Here is a 24,387-nt window from a genome sequence, read left to right on the forward strand (position 1 = left end):
ACTACGCATGCGCTGGTAGCTTCACCAGCGGTTAGGGTAGGGAAAAAGTACTGGCCCGTAATTTTTCCCTACCCTAACCGCTGGTGAGGCTCCCAGCGCATGCGTAGTGTCGGCCGGTGTCCAGCTGAGAACATCCATCCGATAACGCGCCTGCAAACTGGCCCCTAATTTTTCCCTACCCTAACCACTGGTGAGGGTCCTGGCACATGCACAGTGTCGGACGGTGTCCAGCTAACTCTGCTGTGAAATTTCCCTACCCCATCGTTGTGCACCTGCGCGGCGCGGCACACGTCCTCACGTCATGTCCGGTGCGGCCGGAAGTGACGAGGGTAGGGAAATCTCACGGAACACCGGATCCAACATAAAAAATACGTAACCAAGTAGGAAAGTGAAAAAAATGTAGAAACTGATCCGTTTGTCCGTATAACAAACGGAGAGAGAAGGATCAGTTATTGCAATGCATTTCTGAGACTAAATCAGTCTACAAATGCTGTCCGTTTGCATGCAGATTGCCTGATCCGGCAGGCAGTTCCGCCGACGGGAGTACATACATATGGGTCCCTGCTAAACTTGAATGGGGAGTGTTTCACAGACAGTCTTCACTGAGATTTCGCAGTTTCACAGATGCATCCCCGGTGTATGGTCTTGATACCAACCAGCAAAGCGACTTCCTTCAAGAGGAACAGATCATAGTGCAATACCCAAATCTTTTTTAAAAGGTATAATTTATTGTACTTACAATAAAACCACTTGCATATAGCGTGTAAACTGAACTGATTGCCGGATCACTCTGCCGCAAGTGTGAAAGTAGCCTCATGTGTATGGGATGTCCTAACTCTACCTTGGGTAAAGAAGGATCAGCATGTTGGATTTCAACATGCTTGATGTTTTGAACTCACAGAATATAAGCCGTTGAGGCACAGGCGTCTCAGTAGACAACTATATAAAAAGTGTATGACCACCTTTAGCAAGCAGTATCCGCCAACATAATCCAACCTGCCCAAAGATGCATAGACGTGAACGGGGACCACTTTCAGCATCTTTTGTTGGCAATTAAAAAAAAATATTCACTTGCTCTTTTATCTCGTCATACTATCGTTGGAGGCGGGATACTTTTTCATGGGCCACCCGGTATAATGTAGTTTCGGCACTTGCAGCGCACTGTTGCTGGTGGTGAAATAAAATGTCTGCACATATGTCTAGCATATACTTAGTATATACACAGTGACCAGAGGGATCTGCATAGTCACCTGTACAGCGTGACACCATGTCATTGGAGCATGACATGTACCATTAGATGCTTTGCCTAACTCTCTCCTTAGTGATTATGTCTCTGTATACCATACATACTGGATTGCAATGAGTGGGCCAGAGTTGAGTGATTGGAAACAGGTTTATTATTATATGATACAGATTAAAAAAAACACACATAAGACCATTCAGAACCTTCACTGAAGGCAATTCATTTATGTATTAAGGTGTCGTTATGCTTTACATTCTTGCAATGCTTCATCAAGATGAACAAGTTTGGCACTTTCTTCCCACAGTTTCTTTGCAGTCTCCTCGTCCAAAGCTTGTTTGGCTGGTTCTTTTTCCTTCAGAGCATTAAAATACTTTCCAGTTGTCCCTTGGAGGTCTTCGGCCACAGCCAGATAGACGCTGGGCTGTGCCGCTTGTCTTGCACTTTTTATCAAGAACCAAAATATGGGAGCTGAAATAAGACACATGATAAGGTCAAGCCAAACGAATGTATCTAAAGTTGAAATTGCTGCAAGGCAAATGTATTTGACTATGTTTAATCTACTTGTGAACTGATAAGAAAGTTCAGTTTCAGACTATACACTGAAGAACTATCACCAAACTCCATGGCTACATGTTCTATGCAAAGTAAGGGTACTTTCACACAAGCATTGTTAGAATCAGGCAGGCAGTTCCATTGCCAGTACTGCCTGCCATATCCGGAAATCCGTATGCAAACTAATATCTTTTTTTCCGGATACGGATCTGTTAAACTTATTCATTGAAATACCGGATCCGTCTTCATCCGGAATAACGGCTCCGGTATTAAATTTTTTCAAAGCTAGAAAGAACTGCGCATGCGCAGACTGGAAAACCTGATCCGGCGATGCGGCAATTTCCGGAACACTTGGTACCGGATCCGTCATTAATACATTTCAATGGATGTGGCAAGTGCAGTAGTGTTCTGGAATTTTGGTCATAAAAATAACGCAGCAAGCTGCGGTATTTTGTCCGGTCAAATACCGTATTAGGGACGGAACGGAAGACATCCTGATGCATACTGAACGGATTGCTTTCCATTCAGAATGCATTGGGACAAAACAAAAGCGTTTTTTTCCCGTACTAATACCCTTTACCGGATTTCAATACCGGAAAAGAATAACGCTAGTGTGAAAGTGCCCTAAGTTGCAGATTTCAGCCGCTGCATTAAACTAAGACTGAATATTCCTCACCTAGTACAGAACTGGAAAAAGTAGATTTGTGCATTCCAGTGTGTCTTCCCAGTTCAGTATCTGCAACTCCAGGATGCAAGGAGTTGACCGTAACTCCTGTTCCTAAAAGGAAGAATTACTTAATTAGTAAAATTAAAAAAATATAGAAAGCGCCAAACAATTAAAATGTAACTGATTATGTTCCATATTCTGTTTTATATCTGCAAATAAAAAAGGGAAAAAAAAAAAAAAGATTAGCCGTCATGCACAAAAGTTGTTTTTTGGGGGGGGGTAAAAAGCTACATCTAACTTTTAATCCATTTCCAATTTTTTTTTAGGGAATCTGCATTACCAGCAATTAGCTAATATACTAGGGCACATGGCCATGCAATGACTTTTTTAGTATGGTACGGAGACGTAATAAGGCTACCATACAGGTACATAAGCCCTCTACTATACCTCTGCATGCCTTTTATTTCACACACAAATTACGTACAAAACCATAAAAAAGGACCATGTTTATTAAGATTTGAATTACTGCTTTTAGGGGAGAATAAATCCGTAAACATGGAGTCTGATAGAGCCTGTATAGCAGCGCAAAGGGCTGTATCGCTCCATACTATAACAGTTGTACATGCCGTTGCAGTAACACATGGGTTCCAGGCACAAAGCTCTGCAGAATTTGGACGGAATAAGATGAAACTCTGACTATAACCTAGTAGTGCATAAAGATGCTAGAATCTAGATCCTCCTATCTCACACAGTAATACAAGAGATTATCATGTATCATATGATATCACATCCACTTACTTCTCCACACACATCACATATTTTATAGTACAGGACTATTATTTATGTATCCAACCAGACTGGCATTAAAGAGGTAAGCTACTTTCACATCAGCGTTTTGCATTCCGGTTTTGGGATCCGGCAGAGGGGGACAAAACAGAACAAACCAGATCAGGATGCATTGTGTTCCGGTTTGTTCAGTTTTCTGACCGGACACACAACCACTGTCAAGTCTGCAAAACTGAACAAACCGGAGACGGCATGAAAATTGATGTAAGTCAATGTTGCCAGATCCGTTTTTCAATCCGGCACCCATTGACTTACAATGATTTTCATGTCAGATCCGGTTTCTTCAGTTTCTATTCAATCCAACCAGATCCAGACTAAACGGATTCACCTGGATATATTAAATGAAATTGAAGCATAAAAAAAACGCTGATGTAAAAGTAGCCGTGTTAGGTCATGTAAAGATATCCCCTATCCACAGGATAGGGGAAAACTACTAGATTGGTGGGCATCCCTACTGATCACAAGAACGGGAAAAGCATGGAGAGGCTGGTCAGGCATGAGTGCAGCTACTCCATTAATGGATAACGTTGCATAAGGCCTCGTTCACATCACCATTTCTCCTTTCCGTTCTCCGCCTCTGTTGAGCAGGAGAGCAGAAAGGACGGATTCTGCAGATAACTGAGACCTAACTGAGCGTAACGGAGCCTAAAGACCCCATAGACTATAATGGGGTCCGTTCGGTGTTCACTCAAAACATGATTTTTGAGCGGAGACGAAAGTCCCGCTGTATGTGGGCCGCAATACGGCTACGGGGGGCACACGGAACCCTTACACAGAGAATAGTATCAGTAATCACTGATAGGTAGTTTTCACTGACAGACTCCCTTTAAGACCACACCCTTGAGCAGCTATCAGTGACTGCCATCTCTGTATATACACTTACACAGAGAATGCTATCAATCAGTGATAACACCTCCTCTGTCTACAGCTATCAGTGACTGTCAGCTATCTCTGTATACACACTTACATAGAAAATGCTATCAATCACTGATAACACTTCCCCTGTGTACAGCTGCTAGTGCCTGACAGGTGTCTCTGTATACAGACTTAGGCTTCATGCACACGACCGTTGTGTGCACCCGTGGCCGTTGTTCCGTTTTCCGTGATTTTCTGCGGACCCATTGACTTTCAATCGGTCCGTTGAAAACTCGGGAAATGCACCGTTTGTCATCCGCCTCCGTGATTCGTGTATCCTGTCCGTCAAAAAAATACGACCTGTCCTATTTTTTTGACGGACAACGGTTCACGGACCCATTCAAGTCAATGGGTCCGTGAAAGAACACGGATGCACACAAGATTGGCATCAGTGTCCGTGATCCGTGGCCATAGGTTACTTTCATACAGACGGATCCGAAGATCCGTCTGCATAAAAGCTTTTTCAGAGCTGAATTTTCACTTCGTGAGAATTCTAACACAGAGGCGTTCCCATGGTAATGCGGACGCTTCTAGTTAGAATATACAACGAACTGTGTACATTACTGCCCCCTGCTGCCTGGCAGCACCCGATCTCTTACAGGGGGCTGTGATCCTTCAGGGGGCTGCACCTTAAGGGGTTAATTGTGCATATCATAGCCCCCTGTAAGAGATCCGGGGCTGCCAGGCAGCAGGGGGCAGACCCCCCTTCCTCCCCAGTTTAAATTCCATTGGTGGCCAGTGCGGCCCCCCCCCCTCTATTGTATTAATAACATTGGTGGCACAGTGTGCGGCCTCCCCCGTCCCCCCCTCCCTCCCTCTATTGCATTAATAATATTGGTGGCCAGTGTGCAGCCTCCCCCCCCCCCAATCATTGGTGGCAGCGGAGTTCCGATGGAGTCCCAGTTTAATCGCTGGGGCTCCGATCGGTAACCATGGCAACCAGGAAGCTACTGCAGTCCTGGTTGCCATGGTTACTTAGCAATAGTAGAAGCATCATACTTACCTGCTGGCTGCTGCGATGTCTGTGTCCGGCCGGGAGCTCCTCCTACTGGTAAGTGACAGTTCATTTAGCAATGCGTCGCACAGACCTGTCACTTACCAGTAGGAGGAGCTCCCGACATTGCAGCAGCCAGCAGGTAAGTATGATGCTTCTACTATTGCTAAGTAACCATGGCAACCAGGACTGCAGTAGCGTCCTGGTTGCCATGGTTACCGATCGGAGCCCCAGCGATTAAACTGGGACTCCGATCGGAACTCCGCTGCCACCAATAATCGGGGAGGGGGGGGGGGGGGGAGGGAAAGAGGGGAGGCCGCACACTGACCACTAATGTTATAAATGCAATAGAGGGAGTGGGGGGCAGGGGGGGCCGCACACTGGCCACCAATGTTATTAATACAATAGAGGGAGGGAGGGGGGGCCGCACTGGCCACCAATGATATTCAAACTGGGGAGGGAGGGGGATCTGCCCGCTGCTGCCTGGCAGCCCTGATCTCTTACAGGGGGCTATGATACCCACAATTAACCCCTTCAGGTGCGGCACCTGAGGGGTTAATTGTGCTGATCACGGCCCCCTGTAAGAGATCAGGGGCTGCCAGGCAGCAGTCATGTACACAGTTTGTAGTATATTCTAACTAGAAGCATCCCATCACCATGGGAACGCCTGCCTCTGTGTTAGAATATACTGTCGGATATGAGTTTTCACAATGTAACTCAAATTCGATGGTATATTCTAACATAGAGGCGTTCCCATGGTGATGGGGACTCTTCAAGTTAAAATATACTATCGGATTGGAGAAAACTCAGATCCGATGGTATAAAAGGGACTCCTGACTTTACATTGAAAGTCAATGGGGACGGATCCGTTTGCAATTGCACCATATTGTGTCAACGTCAAACCGATCCGTCCACATTGACTTGCATTGTAATTCAGGGCGGATCCGTTTCCCTCCGGCCAGGTGGACACCAAAACGACTTTTTTTTCACGTCTGTGGATCCTCCAAAAATCAAGGAAGACCCACGGACTAAAAAACGGTCATGGATCACGGACCAACGGAACCCCGTTTTGCGGACAGTGAAAAAATACTGTTGTGTGCATGAGGCCTTACACAGAGAATGCCATCACTGATAACACCTCCCTGTGAACAATGAAGTCAGAAAAAGCTGAGATAGATTACAACTTTTAAAGAAATTTCCCATGAAACGATATATCTGCTGAGCTCCTCCTGCTCTATAACATGCTGCCTACAGGTTGTTGACAAATCCAGAAAACTTAATAAGTGGTGTAAAGCTGGAAAAAGTGTCTAACTTGTAGCATGCAGTGTGATCCACTGTGATAAATCTGATGCATCTTTAGCCTGCCTGGTCTAATGTGGTAACATTTCAAGTGCCACCACAAAGGTGGAGTGATTTTGTCTACTTTGTCAGTGGAGTAGGCGTTTCTGCAAGTAAATTTGTCCCAAAAACCTGACTTTAAACCAAGAATGCACTCCAAAAGAAGCAATAAGTTACATATTACTGCATTATGCCCTAAACTTAAACTGTCTGAATAGTAGACAGAATGCATCAATAAACTAATGGGATACTGCGATCTTCTCCCCTGCCAGTCTCTATAAACCAGTCACAAAGCCAGATTTCCTGGACGTTCATATTTGTTGCATTTTGTCATATCCTTACCTTGCAGCCTTTTTGCCAGCTCATTTGTGAACAGAACATTGGCCAGTTTGCTCTGACAGTAAGCTGCTTTTGTGTTATATTTCTTCTTCTCCCAGTTTAAGTCCTCCAAGTCAATGTCTCCCACTATGTGAGCTAAGGAAGACACATTAATAATGCGCGACTGGCCGGATTCCTTCAGTCTATCAAGTAACAGGTTAGTCAGGAGGAAATGGCCTATAAAGAATAGAGAAGTGAAGAAGAAAAAGGTCATTATTTCTCACTGTCTGAAATAAAAGATTGAGGGTATAATATGACCTGTCTCTATGTTCATTTGGGGAAGGGGGGGGGCGACACAGGATCCCCCCTCTCGAGCGGTAGGACCCTCACTGATCTAATAGCTATCCCCTATCCTGTTAATAGGGGATAACTTCAAATAAAATAATTCTTTAACCCCTTCAGGACCCTGCCATTTTTCACCTTAACCCTCTGAGGACCGGGCTCATTTTCACCTTAAGGGGAACCTGTCATGTGGATATTTGATTGTAATCTAACTAATTATATACAATCATTAACTACTAAAAAGTACCTTAGATGTATTCACTTACTGGTGTGACAGATGGTTACCTCATAATATACACACAAAGATGCCGCATGCTAATGAGCTGATTTGAGTCCAGCGTGATGTCATTGAGTCCAGCGTATATTTAATTCAGAGCTATAGCCACTCCCCTGCCCACCTGCTGCTGATTCATATGGAAAATAACTGTCAATCAGCAGCAGGTGGGTGGGGAGAGTCAGGAGCTCATGAATATTCATAACTCATCATTATCAGCTAGAGCTTTTCAATACAAAATGTTAGCAGATCGACTGGGTCAATTAAAGAAAGTGACCCAGCATTTTGCTAAGAGAATCAGTCACTTATTTATGTTGCCCTTAGTTAGGATACCATAAAACTGCTGACAGGTTCCCTTTAAGGACCAGGCCATTTTTTGCAAATCTGACATGTGTCACTTTATGTGGCGATAACTTTAAACCGCTTTTACTTATCCAAGCCATTCTGAGATTATTTTCTCGTCACATATTGTACTTCATGACAGTGGTGCATTTGAGTCAAAATATTTCTTTTTTATTTATAAAAAAAATAAAAAAATAAAAAATAAAAATAATACCAAATTTACCAATTTCTCAGTTTTTAAAAACAGATAGTGATACCTCCTAAAATAGGTATTACTTAAGACAAGAATAGGACATGTTATATTTTTTTTTAGCGGGGCCACGGAAGGGAGCAAAGGAGGCAGACAGCACTCGGAGTGCTGTCCACATCTTTTGCGGCCCCATTGAAAGTCAATGGGTCCGCATCCGAGCCTCCAAAACGGCGGCTCGGATGCGGACCAAAACAATGGCCGTGTGCATGAGGCCTACGGTGGCCGTTTTGTTGGTACTATTTTAGGGTACATATGATTTTTGGTTGCTCTATATTACACTTTTTGTGAGGCAAGATGTTTTTTGGGGTATTTACAATGTTCATCTGACAGGTTAGATCATGTGGTATTTTTATACAGCAGGTTGTTACGGACGCGACAATACCAAATATGACTACTTTTTTTGTTCTTTCAGTTTTACATAATAAAGCATTTTTGAAGAAAATTATTTTTTAGTGTCTTCATATTCTGAAAGCCATAGTTTTTTTGGGGGCGACTGTCTTATGAAGGGGCTAATTTTTTTCGTTATAAGATGGCGGTTTGATTTGTAATATTTCAGGGTGCATATGACTTTTTGATCGCTTGCCATTACACTTTTAGTGATGTAAGATTACATATTTTTTTTTACGGTTAACCTGAGGGGTTAGGTCATGTGATATTTTTATAGAGCAGGTTGTTTCGTTAAGGACATGGCAATACCTAATATGTATACTTTTTATTTATTTAAGTTTTACACAGTAATATTTTTGAAACAAAAAAAACAAAAACAACATGTCTCCATAGTCTGAGAGCCATAGTTTTTAAGATTTTTTTGGGGCGATTGTCTTAGGTAGGGGCTCATTTTTTGCGGGATGAGGTGACTGTTAGATTGGTAGTATTTTGGGGGGCATACGCCTTTTTGATCGCTTGGTGTTGCACTTTTACTGATGTAAGGTGACAAAAAAAGTTTGTTTTTTTAGCACAGTTTTTATTTTGTGACTGTGTTCACCTAAGGAGTTAGGTCATGTGTTATTTTTATAGAGCCGGTCGATATGGACGCGGCGATACCCAATATGTCTACTTTTCTTTTTTTTCCCTATTGTTTTTTTACTTTATATTGGGAAAAGGACGCTTTTTTATTTTTTACTTGAAAAAAAATAAAAAAATGTAAAACTTTATTTTTAACTTCTTTTTTCACTTTAGTCCCACTCTGGGACTTCAACTTTTGGGGGTCTGATCCCCTTTACAATGCATTACAATACTTCTTTTGAGGGGACCCGATGGCCACCCCGCAGGATACCGCACATGCCACGGTCAGCACTGACCGTGGCAGTGCAAGGGTTAATGCGCCGGCATCAGTGTTTTCACCGATGCCGACGCATACAGCAGGGGTCCGGCTATCAATGACTGTCGGACCCCTGCCCAGCTTCTACCCGATCACCATGCAGTACATGTACCTCACTGGTCCTCAAAGGGATTCTGTCATCTTGTTTTCGGTTATAGAGCTGCGGACATGCACGGATAGATCGCCGCTAGCATGTCCGCAATATACCTGTCTTATAGGGCTGTGTGCTTTTATTTTGTTTAAAAAAAATGATTTTAGAGATATGTAAATGAGCCTTGTAAGGTGCCCAAGGGGCTGTACGAACCTTCCTGGTGCCCAGCCACGCCCCCCTGTGAAGGAGCCCAGCACCGCCTATGTCCTCCGAATCTCCTCCAGTTAGATTGCCGTAATCTCGCGATGCGTGAGCTCGCGCATGCACAGTTCCTTCCCTGAGGCTAAAGCCAGCACAGGGAAGGAACACTATGCGAGCTCGCGCATGGCGAGATTACGGCAATCTAACTGTGACGAAAGGAGGAGATTCGGAGGACATAGGCGGTGCAGGGCACCAGAAAGGTTCGTACAGCCCCTTGGGCACCTTACCAGGCTCACTTACATATCTCTAAAAACAAGATTTTTTAATAACTTACCAGTAAAATCTCTTTCTCACTCTTCCTTGGGGGACACGGAAGACCTTGGGTATAGCTCAGTTCCCTAGGAGGCGTGACACTAAGTGAAAACTGTTAAGCCCCTCCTCCAGCAGCTATACCCTCAGCCTGGAGAGAGAGACTGCCAAGTAGTAAGAAAAGGCAATGTCCAACAAGTAGAACCAACAGGCCAACTACCCAAATCTGGAAACTGTGTAGAATAAAACAATGAATGGGTGGGTGCGGTGTCCCCCAAGGAAGAGCGAGAAAGAGATTTTACTGGTAAGTTATACAAAAATCTAATTTTCTCGCCCATTTTCATTGGGGGACACAGAAGACCTTGGGACGTCTGAGAGCAGTCCAAGAGGGGAGGGACCACAGCTCCAAGGTGAAGCACCCAAAGGCATCAAGGAACCGCCGCCTGCAAACCCAGACGGCCTAAGTCAGCACCCTGTAGAACTTGGTAAGGCGTGCAAGGAAGACCGGTGGCCGCCTTGCACAATTGCATGGCCGAAGCCCAATGCCTCCGGCCCAGGAGGCACCGACCACTCTGGTGAAATGAACGTTGACACCAAAGGCAGAACCCTGCCCTTGGTGCGGTAACCTCAGTAATAGCCATTCTGATGAAGCAGAGGAAAGCCACCCTAAGGGCAGTCAAACCCTTGCGCGGACCTCCTGGAAACACAAGAGACCGAGCATCAACAAGAGTTGGAGATCTCCAAGTAAAACTGCAAGGCCCCAACAACGTCCAATCTGTGAAGTATCTGTTCCCGGGGGTGGGAAGGGGAGGACGATAGCCTCGTTGAGATAAAGGCAGATACCACCTTCAGAAGGAAGGAAGGGACGGGGTGGGATGGAAGGACAGAAGGCTCGGAACAAGAAGGGCCGCCATTCAAACTCCAAGGGAAAGATTGGAGCGCCGAGAGCTCAGTATGTAGTTCCCAGGGCGGTACCGGGAAACGGTACAGAGGAACCAAAGAGCCACTCCGTGGAAGTAAGTCTTGACAGGCCCAGGAGGGCCAGGGAATGCTGGAAGTGGAAGGACAGCGCCGACACTTGACACTTCAAGTAACAGAGTCCCAGTCCCAGGTCCAGGCCGGACTGGAGAAAGACAGAACCATGGGGAGAGAAAAGGCAGAGTGGGGGAATGCCCAGCTTCCCACAGAACCCCAGGTAAGAACCCTAAGTCCGACAACAGATCCTGGACGAAACACGGCTGGGAGCGAACACCAGCGTGCCCGCTGGAATTGCCTGGGCAAGCGAGAGAACCCCCAATGTGATCAGGCGCAGAACAGTAACACGGGCAGAAGGGTCGGTAAAACTGGTCCCGTCTGCCCCAGAGCAATGTCGTCCCATATCCAGCCGGAGTGGGGGAGCAGAAGGACAGACGGAAGGAACCGAAAGGGTCCGCCCAGAATCTGACAGATGCCAGGACAAGACAGGTTAAAGTCCATGTCGACGTAGCCACCACAGGAAGGTGTTCTACAGTCCCGGTGTGGGAGATCTAAGGACAATCTTGACCGAAGAGTAGTCCTCCCAAGTTACCAAGAAGGTAAGTCCACAGCAGGACCATTGCCCAGAATGGAAAACGCAATCTACACCCAGCGGGAGGACAGAACGCGGTAGACTCGGTAAATAGGCACACAGCGAGTACTGCCAGTGAGAACGAGGGAGACAGTACGAGACCACAAGGAACACCGAACCATCCAAGTGAACAACCATGCTCTCCCCCGAGGGGAGGGCAGTAAAGGAAGAGCCTTTGAAGCCTGGCCAGGGCAGAAGCCACATCAGAGTGATATGCCCCAAGCGGGAGCCAAAACAGAGCCGGCGAGGAAAAGCAGTAGAGACAGAGGCCAGCATAACACCCTCCAACCGAAAGGAGGAGTTGGCAACAGGGAAGCCATAGGACAGCCCAAAAGCAGAATCCCCGCTACTCTGTGAGACGCCCTGCTCATCGCCTCGCAGAGAGCGAATATTCTGAAGAACCCAAAGTGGAGGTCCCCCGGACCTGGATAATCGAGAACCCAAAGAGAAGTTGAGTGACCTTCCCGAGAAGAGCGGCCCGAACCTGGTAGCAGATCAGACTGAAGCGCAGAGGGCGCCAATAGGAAGGACTCATACCACACTGCATCCGAAGAGGAGGAAATGGTAGTAGGCGAGGGAACCGTAGTCCCGCCAGAGCCAACGTAGAATTTGAGGGGAGCTGCAGACAGCACCCTCAACCATGTGACCGCTTGCGCAGGGAAGCAATGCCACGGGAGGGCGAATGGGTACGCATCTAGGAACCACGAACACTCCCCAGGTGGAAGGGCCAACGAACATGGTGGATACCATCACAACGGGACCACAATATACAATCCAAACCAGAGAATGAGTACCACCCAGCTCGGTGCAGTAGAGAGCAAGTAGAGCACACCCAGGCCAGGTGCACAGAATGATCTCTTCAGATAAGAGTGCAAGGCTTGCGACAAGCATCGTATCCCAAGAGAAAAAAGTATGTCGCAGGAGGAAGGGAGGCATACGTAAGAGCAGCCCCGCAAGCAGTGAGAAGGCCAACCCACCTACGGGAGGTGAAGGCAAACACGGCCCAAACAACGCACAAGAACGTCCACTCACTGCAAAAATAGTCACTCAGCGAAGAGGGCCAGCCACAGAGTCCCACAGTATCTACAGAAGTGCAAAGTGCAACCTGAAAGGGAGTTATGCACAAGACTAGTACGGCATACGATGGAACGCAAGCAGTCCGCCCAGAAAGGGGGTAAATGTACCTGGCAAACACTGTAGTCGGCAAGAGTGCAAAGGCCCGCCCCAAAAGGGGGGGGGATGCCCAAGGCCAGTACCTACTTCAGAGAAGTAGGACATACCATATTCCGCCCAGAAGGGGGACATGCACATGGCCGCACAGTATCCAGCAGGAACACAGGAGGTCCACCTAGTGACAGGGGGGCATGCACAGGGTTATCCTAGCATTAAGTGATTGTGCAATAATCCACCCATCACCGAATTTCGTGAGAGTGCAACTACTCCGCCAATGAAGGGGGACGTGTACCAGGCCAGCACAGCATATACAAGGACAGCCGTGAATCTCGTGAGAGTGCAAAATTCCGCCCATGGAATGAGGGGTGGTCATGCACAAGGCCAGCACCGTATCCAATGGGGGTGCAAGCATTCCACTCACGATAGAGGGCCATGCTCATGGCCAGCAACGTATCCGGTGAGAGTGCAATATGCCGACTAGAAATGGGGGGTCATGCACATGGCCAGCATCGCATCCAGGGAGAGTGCGAGAACCCCGCCATGGATGGGGGTTATGCACATGGCCAGCAACTTACCGGCGAAAGAACAACCCCAGTCAGTGAGAGTGTATGTATGCCGCCTGAGGGAAGGAGGCATGCCCAAGGCCGGCAGCGAATCCAATGAGAGTGCAGCATACCGCCTATGGAAGGGGGTCATGCACATGGCCGGCAGCGAATCCAGTGAGAGTGTAGAATTCCGCCTACGGAGGGGAGTCATGCATATGGCCGGCAGCGAATCCAGTGAGAGTGCAGTGTTCCGCCTATGGAATGGGGACGTGCACATGGCCGGCACCGTATCCGGTGAGAGTGCAGTATTCCGCCTATGGAAGGGGTTCACATGCACATGGCCGGCAGCGAATCCAGTGAGAGTGCAGTGTTCCGCCTATGGAAGGGGGTCGTGCACATGGCCAGCACTGTATCCGGTGAGAGTGCAGCATACCGCCTATGGAAGGGGGTCATGCACATGGCCGTCAGTGAATCCAGTGAGAGTGCAGCGTTCCGCCTATGGAAGGGGGTCGTGCACATGGCCAGCACCGTATCCGGTGAGAGTGCAGTATTCCGCCTATAGAAAAGGGTGTCATGCACAAGGCCAGGCTGCAGCCAGGGAGAGTGCAGTATTCCGCCTAGGAAGGAGGGTCATGCACATGGCAGGCACCATAACTGGAGAGGGTGACGAATTCTGCCTAGAAAAGGCAGCATGCACTCGGCCAGCACCGTATCCCGGGAGAGGGCAAGAAACCGCCTAGAAGGGGGAACATGCACCTGGCCAGCGCCGCAGCCAGGGAGCCTATGGAAGGGGGGCATGCATACAGGCAGCACTACTGATTGATGAGGCTGCAGCGTCCTGCGCAGCCACAAGAAATCTGTTATTTATCCATTTATTTAAAAAAATATATATTTTATATCACAGCCTCTCTGAGGCAGAAAGGGGGGCCACCATACAGGGGCACAGCCTCTCTGAGAGGCAGGAAAAGGGGCCAGCCATACAGGCCCATTGGGAGCCGGCCGGTACCCAAAGGGTTAACAGGGATCCGGCCTGGAGGGCGGCGCTGCGATCACCTGGAGGCGGGGGAACCTCCAGGCGGGAAGATTTTGCGCCTGGAGAAGTTCCCGCCCCCTCCAACAGAGGCCGGAATTTTGCGGCCCAGTAGGCCGTGAAGCCGGGCCTAAATTTTTGCAGCGCCCAGCCGACCGGGGCCGCCAGTATTCGAGGTACCGACCGGGACCTGAGCAGGAGTGGCGCATGTACATACCCTGCGGGCCGGAAGAGTCAGGGGCGCAGATGGAGCGCCGGAATCGCGGTCCAGCAGGCCGCGAAGCCTGGGCCAAAATTTGCGGAGCCCGGCCGACCGGAATGACCGACGGTCGGCCGGAGCCTGTTGAAGCATAGCTGTCAAGTTCAATGCCGACCATGGGTGCCCACCCTGCGGGCCGAAAGAGTCAGGGGCCCGGAAGTGCGGCCCATCAGGCCGCGAAGCCTGGGCCAAAATTTGCGGCGCCCGGGAATGTCCATGCCGTCAGGACCGGGCCCCAGGCCCTGAGCAGCGCACCGGTAAGGGGAAGGGGGTGGGAACCTGAGACCGGGTGCACGAGGATATATGGAGGGGAGGAGAGGGAGCAGACTGCCGCCCTGCGGCACCCCAGGAGCCAGCCTAGGTCCAGCATGGGAAGGGTCTAGAGGCACCAGTATGGGGGGGGGGGGGGTCAGGCACGCAGGAGACCGTAGGGCTGGAGAAGCCACTCTCTCACCATCAGCCGTCTTCACCCTCGGTCCGTTCCAGCAGGGTCGCCCCTTCAGCTACTGGCACCGTAGTGGCAGGACGCTGGAAGAGGGACTTGGCGTGTGGGCGACCCTTGAGCTGGCGGGATGCAGGGGAGCTAGGCTTCTGTGGGGGAGGCAGCAGTGCGGGTGACCGGCACTGGCGCAGCTCGACCCCGGGAGAAACAGAGAGGTCTATTGCGTCTCTGTTGTCCCTGATGGTCTGGAAGAAAAAGAAAAAAGTAAAAAATAAAAAAATTAAACAACAAGGAGAAAACAGCCCTGCAGAGCAGGGAGTGTCTTGCCTCGTTGGACACTAAGCAAAAAACTGGCAGTCTCTCTCTCCAGGCTGAGGGTATAGCTGCTGGAGGAGGGGCTTAACAGTTTTCACTTAGTGTCCCGCCTCCTAGGGAGCTGAGCTATACCCAAGGTCTTCTGTGTCCCCCAAGGAAAATGGGCGAGAAATAATTTTTTAAACAAAATAAAAGCACACAGCCCTATAGGATAGGTATATTGCAGACATGCTAGCGGCGATCTAGCCGTGCATGTCCGCAGCTCTATAACAAAGGTGACAGAATCCCTTTAAGTCATCACCAGATATGACGTACATGTACGTCATGGGTCCTTAAGGGGTTGTCTCATCATGGTCAATGGAGTCATATCGCTAGGATATGCCCCCATTGTCTTATAGGTGCGGGTCCCACCACTGGGACCCGCACTTATATCGAGAATAGAGCCCCACAAGAGAAGGAGGCGCAGCCACCCTCCATTCATTTTCTATGGGGCCGGCGAAAATAGAAATGAATGGGAGTGGGGGGCCGCGCATGCGCGGTACGCTCCCATTCACTTGTATGGGGAGCGGGCTTGGTGGTGGCCGGACCGGAGTCCTCCAGCCACCACCTTGCAGGGCTCCGTTCTCCAGTAGTCGGACCTGCACCTGTAAGACAATGGGGGCATATCCTAGCGATATGCCCCCTTTGTCTATGATGAGACAACCCTTTTAACTCTCCAGCAATTATTTTTTTATGTTTTTTCATCTCTGCATTTCATTTTTCTGCTGACATAGCCATATGAGAACTTGTTTTTGCGGGACGAGTTGTACTTTTTAATGACACCATTTTGGGCTACACCTACTGTACTGTATGGGCGACGGTGTGAAAGAAACAACAAAAGTCTGCCATTGTTTTATGGTGTCATTTTTACAGTGTTCACTGCATGCTAAAAATGTTAATTATAGAGGAACCAAATTTATATGGTTTGTGTAATGTTTTAGCAATTAAAAAAAAATAATATTACATTTCTTAGAAAAAAAAGATAGTCTTGTGTCACAATATCCTGACACCCATAACTTTTTCATTTTTCTGCTGATACAACAGTGTGAGGACTTTTTTTTTTTTGCAGGCGATCTGCAGTTTTTTTTATTGGGATACATGTGACCTTTTGATCATTTTTTACTTCATTTTTGGTGGAAAAAGAGAGGTGACAAAAAACATCAGTTAGACAATGTGGATTTTTTTATAGCGTTCACCATCGGGGTTATATAATGGGATAATTTAATACACTGGGTTATTATGGATGTGGTGAATTACGTTTGTCTTTTCTTATTTAGGAAAAGTTGTTTCATTTTTAATATTTTAGGATTTTTGCATATTTTTTTAGTTTTTCACTTATTTTTTTTATTTTTTTTAATACCCTTAGGGTACTTGAACCTGTAATCTGATTGCTTTTACTATATGTACATTGTAATACTTCTGTACCACAGTGCATAATGATTCTGACATACAGGATGTAAAATGGCTGGGATATGTCAGGTCTGGGGGTCTAAGGATATATAAAAAAGCAGACAACCCCTTTAAGGCCACTTTCACATGGTCATTATTTGGTCAATATTTTTCATTAATAATGGAAGGATTTGTGCCTCTGCTATGTTTTGGATCCACAATGTGAAAGTGGCCTAAGAACTCCCAACTTACTGATATACATTACCTAGCCGCTCTGTTGGCCAACAGATTGATAAATGTTCCAGATCTATAAACTTCTTAGAAAATGATACCATTGCCATAAAACTTACCCAAATGGTTGACTCCAAACTGCATTTCAAATCCATCTTCTGTCTTCCAGTGAGGACACCTCATTACTGCGGCATTATTTATTAAAACATCTAGGTGTTCCTCCTCTACAAAAAAAAAAAAAAGAGGCAATCATAAAAAAAAAAATGAGAAAGACTGATTAATTTGAAAACTCTTATGGGTATTCCCATCTGATAAAGTGATGGCATATCACTAGGAAATGGCATAATTTCATGATCGTTTGGGACCACAGCAGAAACTGCAGCCAGACTTGCATTAAGGGCTTGTTCACACGACAGTGTGAAGCCCGTGCCCGTGCTGTGGACCGCAAATTGCGGTCCGCAATGCACAGGCACAGTCCATGGGGCAGCCGCATGGGAATTGCAGACCCATTCACTTGAACGGGTCCGCGATCCGATCGTTCCGCAGAAAGATAGAGCAAGTTCTATCTTTTTGTGGTGCGAAGGCACGGAACGGAACCCCAGAAAGCACTCCGTAGTACTTCCGTAGTGTTCCGTTCCGCATCTCTGGTTTTGCGGACCCATTGAAGTGAATGGGTCCGCATCCTTGATGCGGAATGCACACGGAACGGTGCCCGTGTATTGCGGATCCGCAAATGCGGGCCGCAATACAGCAACGGGCGGCACACGTTCCTGGGAATGAAACCTAACGGAGCCGTGTTGCAGGTTTCTACTGCAATGGGTGAACTGGGAGCCACTGTGCAGGAAACCACTGTGATGGGGCCACAGCCCTGAATCACCACTGATTGGACTGGTGGTGGTTCAAGAGGTCATAAACCCCTTAGATAATAAAGAGATGGCAAATCATAGCGATAGGCAATCACTTCAGATATGAGATACTATAGAAATAACCCTTTAAAGGCTATGGACACCTTTGGGTACAAGTTTTTTTTATTATTGCATTGTACTAATTTTGAGCTAAAAATAATTTTTTTCAATTGGTCTTTATTAAAAACATGAAGCCCTTTTTTCAGTACATAGCTGAGATATAGCAGCCTTTGGATTCTCTCTCTTTTTCGTCAGTTGGAGAGCTGAAGGGCTCATTATCTCTGCTCTCTGACATTATAAACACTTTATAGCTTAGTTATTAAGCTATTAAGAAAGAATGTGGCTCAAAAAGTGTTTATGACCTCATATTAGTTTAGAGATAAGGGTCATTAGGTGACCGGCACAAAGTGAAAGTACCAGTCACTCAGTGAAAATGCCCGTGCTATTAAAATATAAAAATATTTTTCCACTACGGCGAATGGCCAATTTGCCATTTGTTCATTGCTTCTCTTACACAATTTTTTAAATAAAATGTGATAAAAAAAAGTCACACACACTCCAAAATGGTATCAATAAAAACTACAAAATGAGCCCCCCCACATAGCTCAGTAGATATAACTATGAAAAAAAGTTATGTGGGTCAGAATATAGTGATGTAAAAAAAAAAAAAAAAAGAAATCGAGTTGGGAATAATCGCGGGTAAAACCTGCTTTTATTTTTACTTTCAGCTTCATTCACAGCATCCCGATTTCTATCAGTGATCTATCTTGCCCCTATTGCTGTCATTCTGGTGTTGTCTGTCAACCTTCAGACAATACAAAGCCCATATCTCTAGCTGGTACCAAACCAGAGATATAAGCAGATAAAGCAGCCGCCCCGCTCCCTGTCAGTGTGGAGGAGAATGAGGGAGCAGCTGCAGAGCTGACAGGTGACTATTAAGAGGTTAAAACAAATGCTTACTGAGTTCATGTAATTAGCTGTATGCGAGAGGATACACACTGCTCTGGGGTAGTGGGGGGAAGTTATCTAGGTTCTAATTGGTCTTGTCTGTCTCTGGTTAGCTGCATGTGAGAGGATACACACTGCTCTGGGGTAGTGGGGGGGAAGTTATCTACGTTCTAATTGGTCTTGTCTGTCTCTGGTTAGCTGCATGTGAGAGGATACACACTGCTCTGGGGTAGTGGGGGAAGTTATCTGCATTCTGATAGCTCTTGTCTGTATGTGAGAGGATACACACTGCTCTGGGGTAGTGGGGGGGAAGTTATCTACGTTCTAATTGGTCTTGTCTGTCTCTGGTTAGCTGCATGTGAGAGGATACACACTGCTCTGGGGTAGTGGGGGAAGTTATCTGCATTCTGATAGCTCTTGTCTGTATGTGAGAGGATACACACTGCTCTGGGGTAGTGAGGGGAAGTTATCTGTATTCTAATTGGTCCTGTTAGTTCATGTGAGGAGAGCAAGGGCTTATTGGAAGTGAGGGAAATACAGGATAGCCTCAAGGACAGGTCAAAGATCACCACAGGAAGTGAAGCAGGGGCCATCTTAGGAAGATGCTGACAGAGAAGCACAGAGAAATAGGGTTACTAAGGGCTGAATACAGACATCAGAAAGGTAAAGTTACCTGAAAAAGCTTCATGAATATGTTCCCTTCAGCATCACATATGTTAGGAATTAAATTTTTGGTAGTGAAATGGCAGTTACACTTTAAATTTATTTTTACACTATTTCAACATTTAAAAAAAACTATACATATGGGGTATCATTGTAATCGTACCGACACAGAGAATGAAGGGCATGGGTACGTTTTGCCGCAAATGGAACACCGTGGGAACAAAACCCGTAAAACTGTGGAGGAATAGCATATATTTTTTCCAATTACACCCCATTTGTTTGTTTTTTTACCATTTCCTACTACATTGTATGCCATGATTATTGGTGGCATTAGAATGTACAACTTGTTCCGCAAAAAATAAGCCCTTATACAGCTATGAGAATGGAAGAAAAAAAATAAAATAAAAAAATACCGGTAAGTTAGGGCAGAAAAATGAAAAAACAAAAATCTAAAAGGATGAAAAACTCGGAAACTCGTGCTTCCTGGCTTCTTACCGGCACCCTCTGATTTTAATGAGCTGAAGAGACCCAGAGCATTTAAGCTTTAATTCTTATTTTGGCCAGCAGGTGGCAGGCCAACATAAAAAAATTCGCAATTCTGAACAATTAATGGATGTAACAAATCCATAATTGTCCAGAATTTTTTTTAAATTAGATTTTTTTGGGCTCAAATACGAGCTTCAAAAATCATAAAGTTTAAAAAAACATAAAAATATAAAAGTTTCAATAACCTCCCTTCCCGTAGAATAAAAAAATACATAAATAACAAAAAATATAAACATCATGGGTATCACCGCGACCATGAACGCACGTACTATTAAAACATAAAAAATATTCTTCCAATATGGCAAATGGCGTAACAGAAAAGGATCAAAATGGCTGAATTTGCAATTTTTTCATCGCTTCTCTTACCCCAAAAGTTATAAAATGTGATCAAAAAGTCACACACACAAAATGGTATCAATAAAAGCTACAGATTGTCTTGGAAAAAATGAGCCCTCACACAGTTCAATAGATATAACCATAAAAAAGTTATGGGGGTCAGAATATGGTGATGTAAAAATATTTTTTTTCCCAAAGTTTAAATTTATTTTTACACTATTTAGACATAATAAACCTATACAGATCATTGTAATCGTATGGACCCAAAGAATTAAGGGCACGGGTCAGTTTTGCCGCAAACAGAACACCGTGGGAACAAAACCCGTAAAACAGTGGAGCAATTGCGTTTTTTTTTTCCAATTCCACCCCATTTGAATTTTTCCCCCGCTTCCCACTACATTGTATGCCATATTAAATGGTGGCTTTAGAAAGTACACTTGTCCCGCAAAAATTAAGCCCTCATACAGTTATGTGAATGGAAAAATAAAAAAGTTACGGCTCAAGGAAGATAGGGAAAAGAAAAATGAAAAACGCAAAAACGAAAAAACCTCTGGTATCCTAAGGGTTGTTTTACACGAGCGAGTCCATTGTGGGAATCGCGCTCCGTGTGGGAGTGTGATCCTCTGCTCTGGACTTGCAGTAGCGCACGGCATGATTATAATTTATAATGCTATGTGCCTCTGCTTGACCTTATTTCTACAGAATAATACTGACAGTTTTATGTCACTTTGATTCTGTGGAAAAAAGGCCATGCAGAGACACATAGCATTATTTATAACACATGATAATGCCGTGTGCTCCTGCAAGTCCAGAGCGGAGGATCACACTCACACACGGAGCGCGATTCCCGCAACGGACTCGCTCGTGTGAAACAGCCCTAAGGGTTAATAAAGATAACTGAAAATGCAATCATAAACAAAAATTGCCTCCGAAGGTGTACATAGCCTTGAATGAGAAGGGTAAAAATATTAGTTAAAGAGAACCTTTTGCGTTGTACATGCAGTCTTATCTGTTGGCAGCATGGTATAGAGCAGGAGGAGCTGAGCAGATTGATGTATAGTTTTGTGGGAAAAGATTCAATAAAACCTGTAATTTATTAATTTACACCTATCATCCTGGATTTAGGAGTCCAGTAGGCAGTTCTATCAGCGATTGATAACCTTACATGAATAGAGAGATTACTGTCAATCATTGATAGGACCGCCCACTGGACTCCTAAGCGCAGGATGAGCAGAGGCTTAAATGAATAAATTACAAGTTCTACTAAATCTTTTCCCACAAAACTCAGCTTCTTCTGCTCTTTGCCATGGTGTCCACAGACTGGACAGATTCCCTTTATATTTATTAGGGCAGCCAAAATAAAGGGTACCGATTTTTCCCACTCACCAGTCCCAATACGTTACGTTTCTGCCTTACCTTTTAGGATTCGATTTGCAAATTCTTTGATAGATTTCATAGATGCCAAGTCCAGCTGTTTGGCAAACACATTGTGATTTAGTGTTTTGCCACGGATTTCCTTTGCCGCATTTTCACACTTTCCCATGTCTCGACATGCCATGATTATTCTTCCACCTACCGATTGACGAAAATGGAAAAATTAACGGTTTACGTAGGTCTTCTGCAAGTAATTCACAGTCACTTCAACCAACCTGTAAGATACTGTACATGCTTCACCTTCAACCAAGAAGGTTCTCCAAAAACAGATCAGCCGCAAGTTTATGTTAAGTACAGTAGGATTTAACATACAGGACTGCGGCGATGTACACACGAAACAGGTTTCTTTCTCTAAGGTAACCTTAGGCCTCTTTCACGCGGGCGTCCCGGATTTGCTCTGGATGCGTCGCGTGTACATTGTGGGAAACCTGCACGAGTGTGCAAGCAATTTCAGTCAGTATTGACTGCGATTGCATTGCGCGGTTCAATTTTTTCCCCGAGAGTGCAATGCATTCTGCACGTGCGTGATAAAAAACTGAATGTGGTACCCAGACCCGAACCCAGACTTCTTCACTGAAGTTTGGGTTTGGGTTAGGTGTTCTGTATATTTTAATTATTTTCCCTTCTAACATGGTAATAAAGGAAAATAATAGCATTCTTAATACAGAATGCTTACTAAAATGTTGCTTGAGGGGGTAAAAAAAATAAATAATAATAATTAACTCCCCTCATCCTCTTGTTCGCACAGCCGGCATCGTCTTCTTTCTTGATCTTTTAAAAGACCTGCCAAAGGACCTTTGAAGTAATCGCGCTCACCACATGGTGAGCGCGGTGACGTCAGCGCAGATCCTGCTGAATGAAGATAGAAGATCCTTCAAATAAAGGATCAATTGAAAGACACCCCAACAACCACTTCAATAATGCAGCCACTGCGGACACCCTGCAAGCAAAGTCTTTGGATAGTCATTTCTTGCACTACATAAAATGGTTAGGAGGGGAGAACCTATATGTTTAAATATTGGTATATGGAGGAGCAGATTCTGTGGTATGATATAATGCATTTCTATACATCTGCTTTAGGCTACTTTCACACTAGCGTTTTAGTTTTCCGGTACTGAGATCCGTCATACGGGCTCAATACCGCAAAAAAAACGCTTCAGTTTTGTCCCCATTCATTGTCAATGGGGAAAAAACTGAACTGAACGGAATGCTCCAAAATGCATTCCGTTCAGTTTAGTTGCGTTCCCATACCGGAGAGCAAACCGCAACATGTTGTAGTTGGCTTTCCGTCCTGGTATGCGTAGCAAGACGGATCCAGCATGACCCCCAATGCAAGTCAACGGGGACTGATCCGTTTTCTCTGAATCAATAGAAAACGGATCCGTCCTCCATTGACTTTCAATAGAGTTCATGGCGGATCTGTCTTGGCAATGTTAAAGATAATACAAACGGATCTGATCACAACGAATGCAGACGGTTGTATTATCAGTAACGGAAGCTTTTTTGCTGAACCCTGCCGGATCCAGTAAAACAGTAGTGTGAAAGAAGCCTTATAGGGTTTGTCCAGGATTTTACTATCCATGGCCGATCCTCAGGATAGGCCATCAATATCTTATTTGGCGGGGTTTTGAAAACACCCCACACCTCCACCAATCAGCTGCTGCCAGATTATACAAATCTGTCCTGGTTACTGCAGCATTGCCCCCATTAGAGTGAATGGGAACAGCACTGCAGTTACAAGCTCCGTCCACTACACAATGGAGGGAGCTTTGTAGGTCCGACACTACCCTGAAATAGTTGATCGGCAGGGGTTTGGGGTGTGGGACCACTCCGATCCTCAGGATAGGCCATCAATAGTAAAATCCTGGACAATCCTTTTAATGGTTGTAACAAAAACGTACCTCTTTTTGCAAGCTCCAAAGCAGTTTCTTTACCAATTCCTGTATTCGCACCGGTTACTATCACGGTTTTCCCATCAATTTTCGCTTTGCTTGGAATGTGACCACCACCTACATAGTCCCTGAAGTATGAAACAACATTACATGAAATGAATAGGACTGAATGATTGGACCCCTTCCTGACGTCCCTTAATATTACTTATTTGTCACAATAAATGGTTCGATATTTATGTATGCCGCACCTAGCCCACTGGTTGTCTCTAGATTTTGGACTATACTATGGATGTGAATTTTTAATGTGTGAATACAGAATTAAAGGGGTTCTCCAGGCCACAAGCAGCACGTCACTGCTGGAGCCAGGCGTTGGCCGCAGCGGAGCATGTAACCAAACCCATGCTGCATCGGATGTGAACACTGTGAGGACTGAAACATGGACGCAGAGGAGGCAATGCAGAAGACTGACGCAGCAGGTAAGTATGAGTCTCTGTTTAGAAAGGCAGGCTGCGGGCACTAGATAAAAACAGATTATTCCTAGAGGACCTTTTTAATTAACAAAAATGCAAACACAAAAAAGTGTACAATAAAATAAAATAAAATAAAAAAAATAAAAACACCCACGTCAACC

At 45.6% G+C, this 24,387-nt stretch overlaps 1 protein-coding gene across 2 annotated transcripts in view; it reads right to left on the minus strand.

Moving 5' to 3' along the window:
- Positions 1-1,374: 1,374 nt before the first annotated feature.
- RDH13 (retinol dehydrogenase 13) overlaps positions 1,375-24,387 on the minus strand; it is a 28,789-nt gene continuing 5,776 nt past the window's right edge. The window contains exons 2-7 of one of the 2 annotated variants that reach the window (XM_044290756.1): positions 23,766-23,884; positions 21,847-22,002; positions 17,152-17,256; positions 6,898-7,110; positions 2,472-2,573; positions 1,375-1,711 (exon numbers count right to left, since the gene is read on the minus strand). In XM_044290756.1, the coding sequence (XP_044146691.1) occupies positions 1,485-1,711; positions 2,472-2,573; positions 6,898-7,110; positions 17,152-17,256; positions 21,847-22,002; positions 23,766-23,884 (922 nt within the window). In that variant the 3' untranslated portion in view covers positions 1,375-1,484. The remainder of the gene's footprint in view (positions 1,712-2,471; positions 2,574-6,897; positions 7,111-17,151; positions 17,257-21,846; positions 22,003-23,765; positions 23,885-24,387) is intronic. The other variant, XM_044290757.1, reaches the window with a different exon arrangement.

Source organism: Bufo gargarizans, chromosome 4 (assembly GCF_014858855.1).
Source record: "Bufo gargarizans isolate SCDJY-AF-19 chromosome 4, ASM1485885v1, whole genome shotgun sequence".
NCBI classification, from domain to species: Eukaryota; Metazoa; Chordata; class Amphibia; order Anura; family Bufonidae; genus Bufo; species Bufo gargarizans.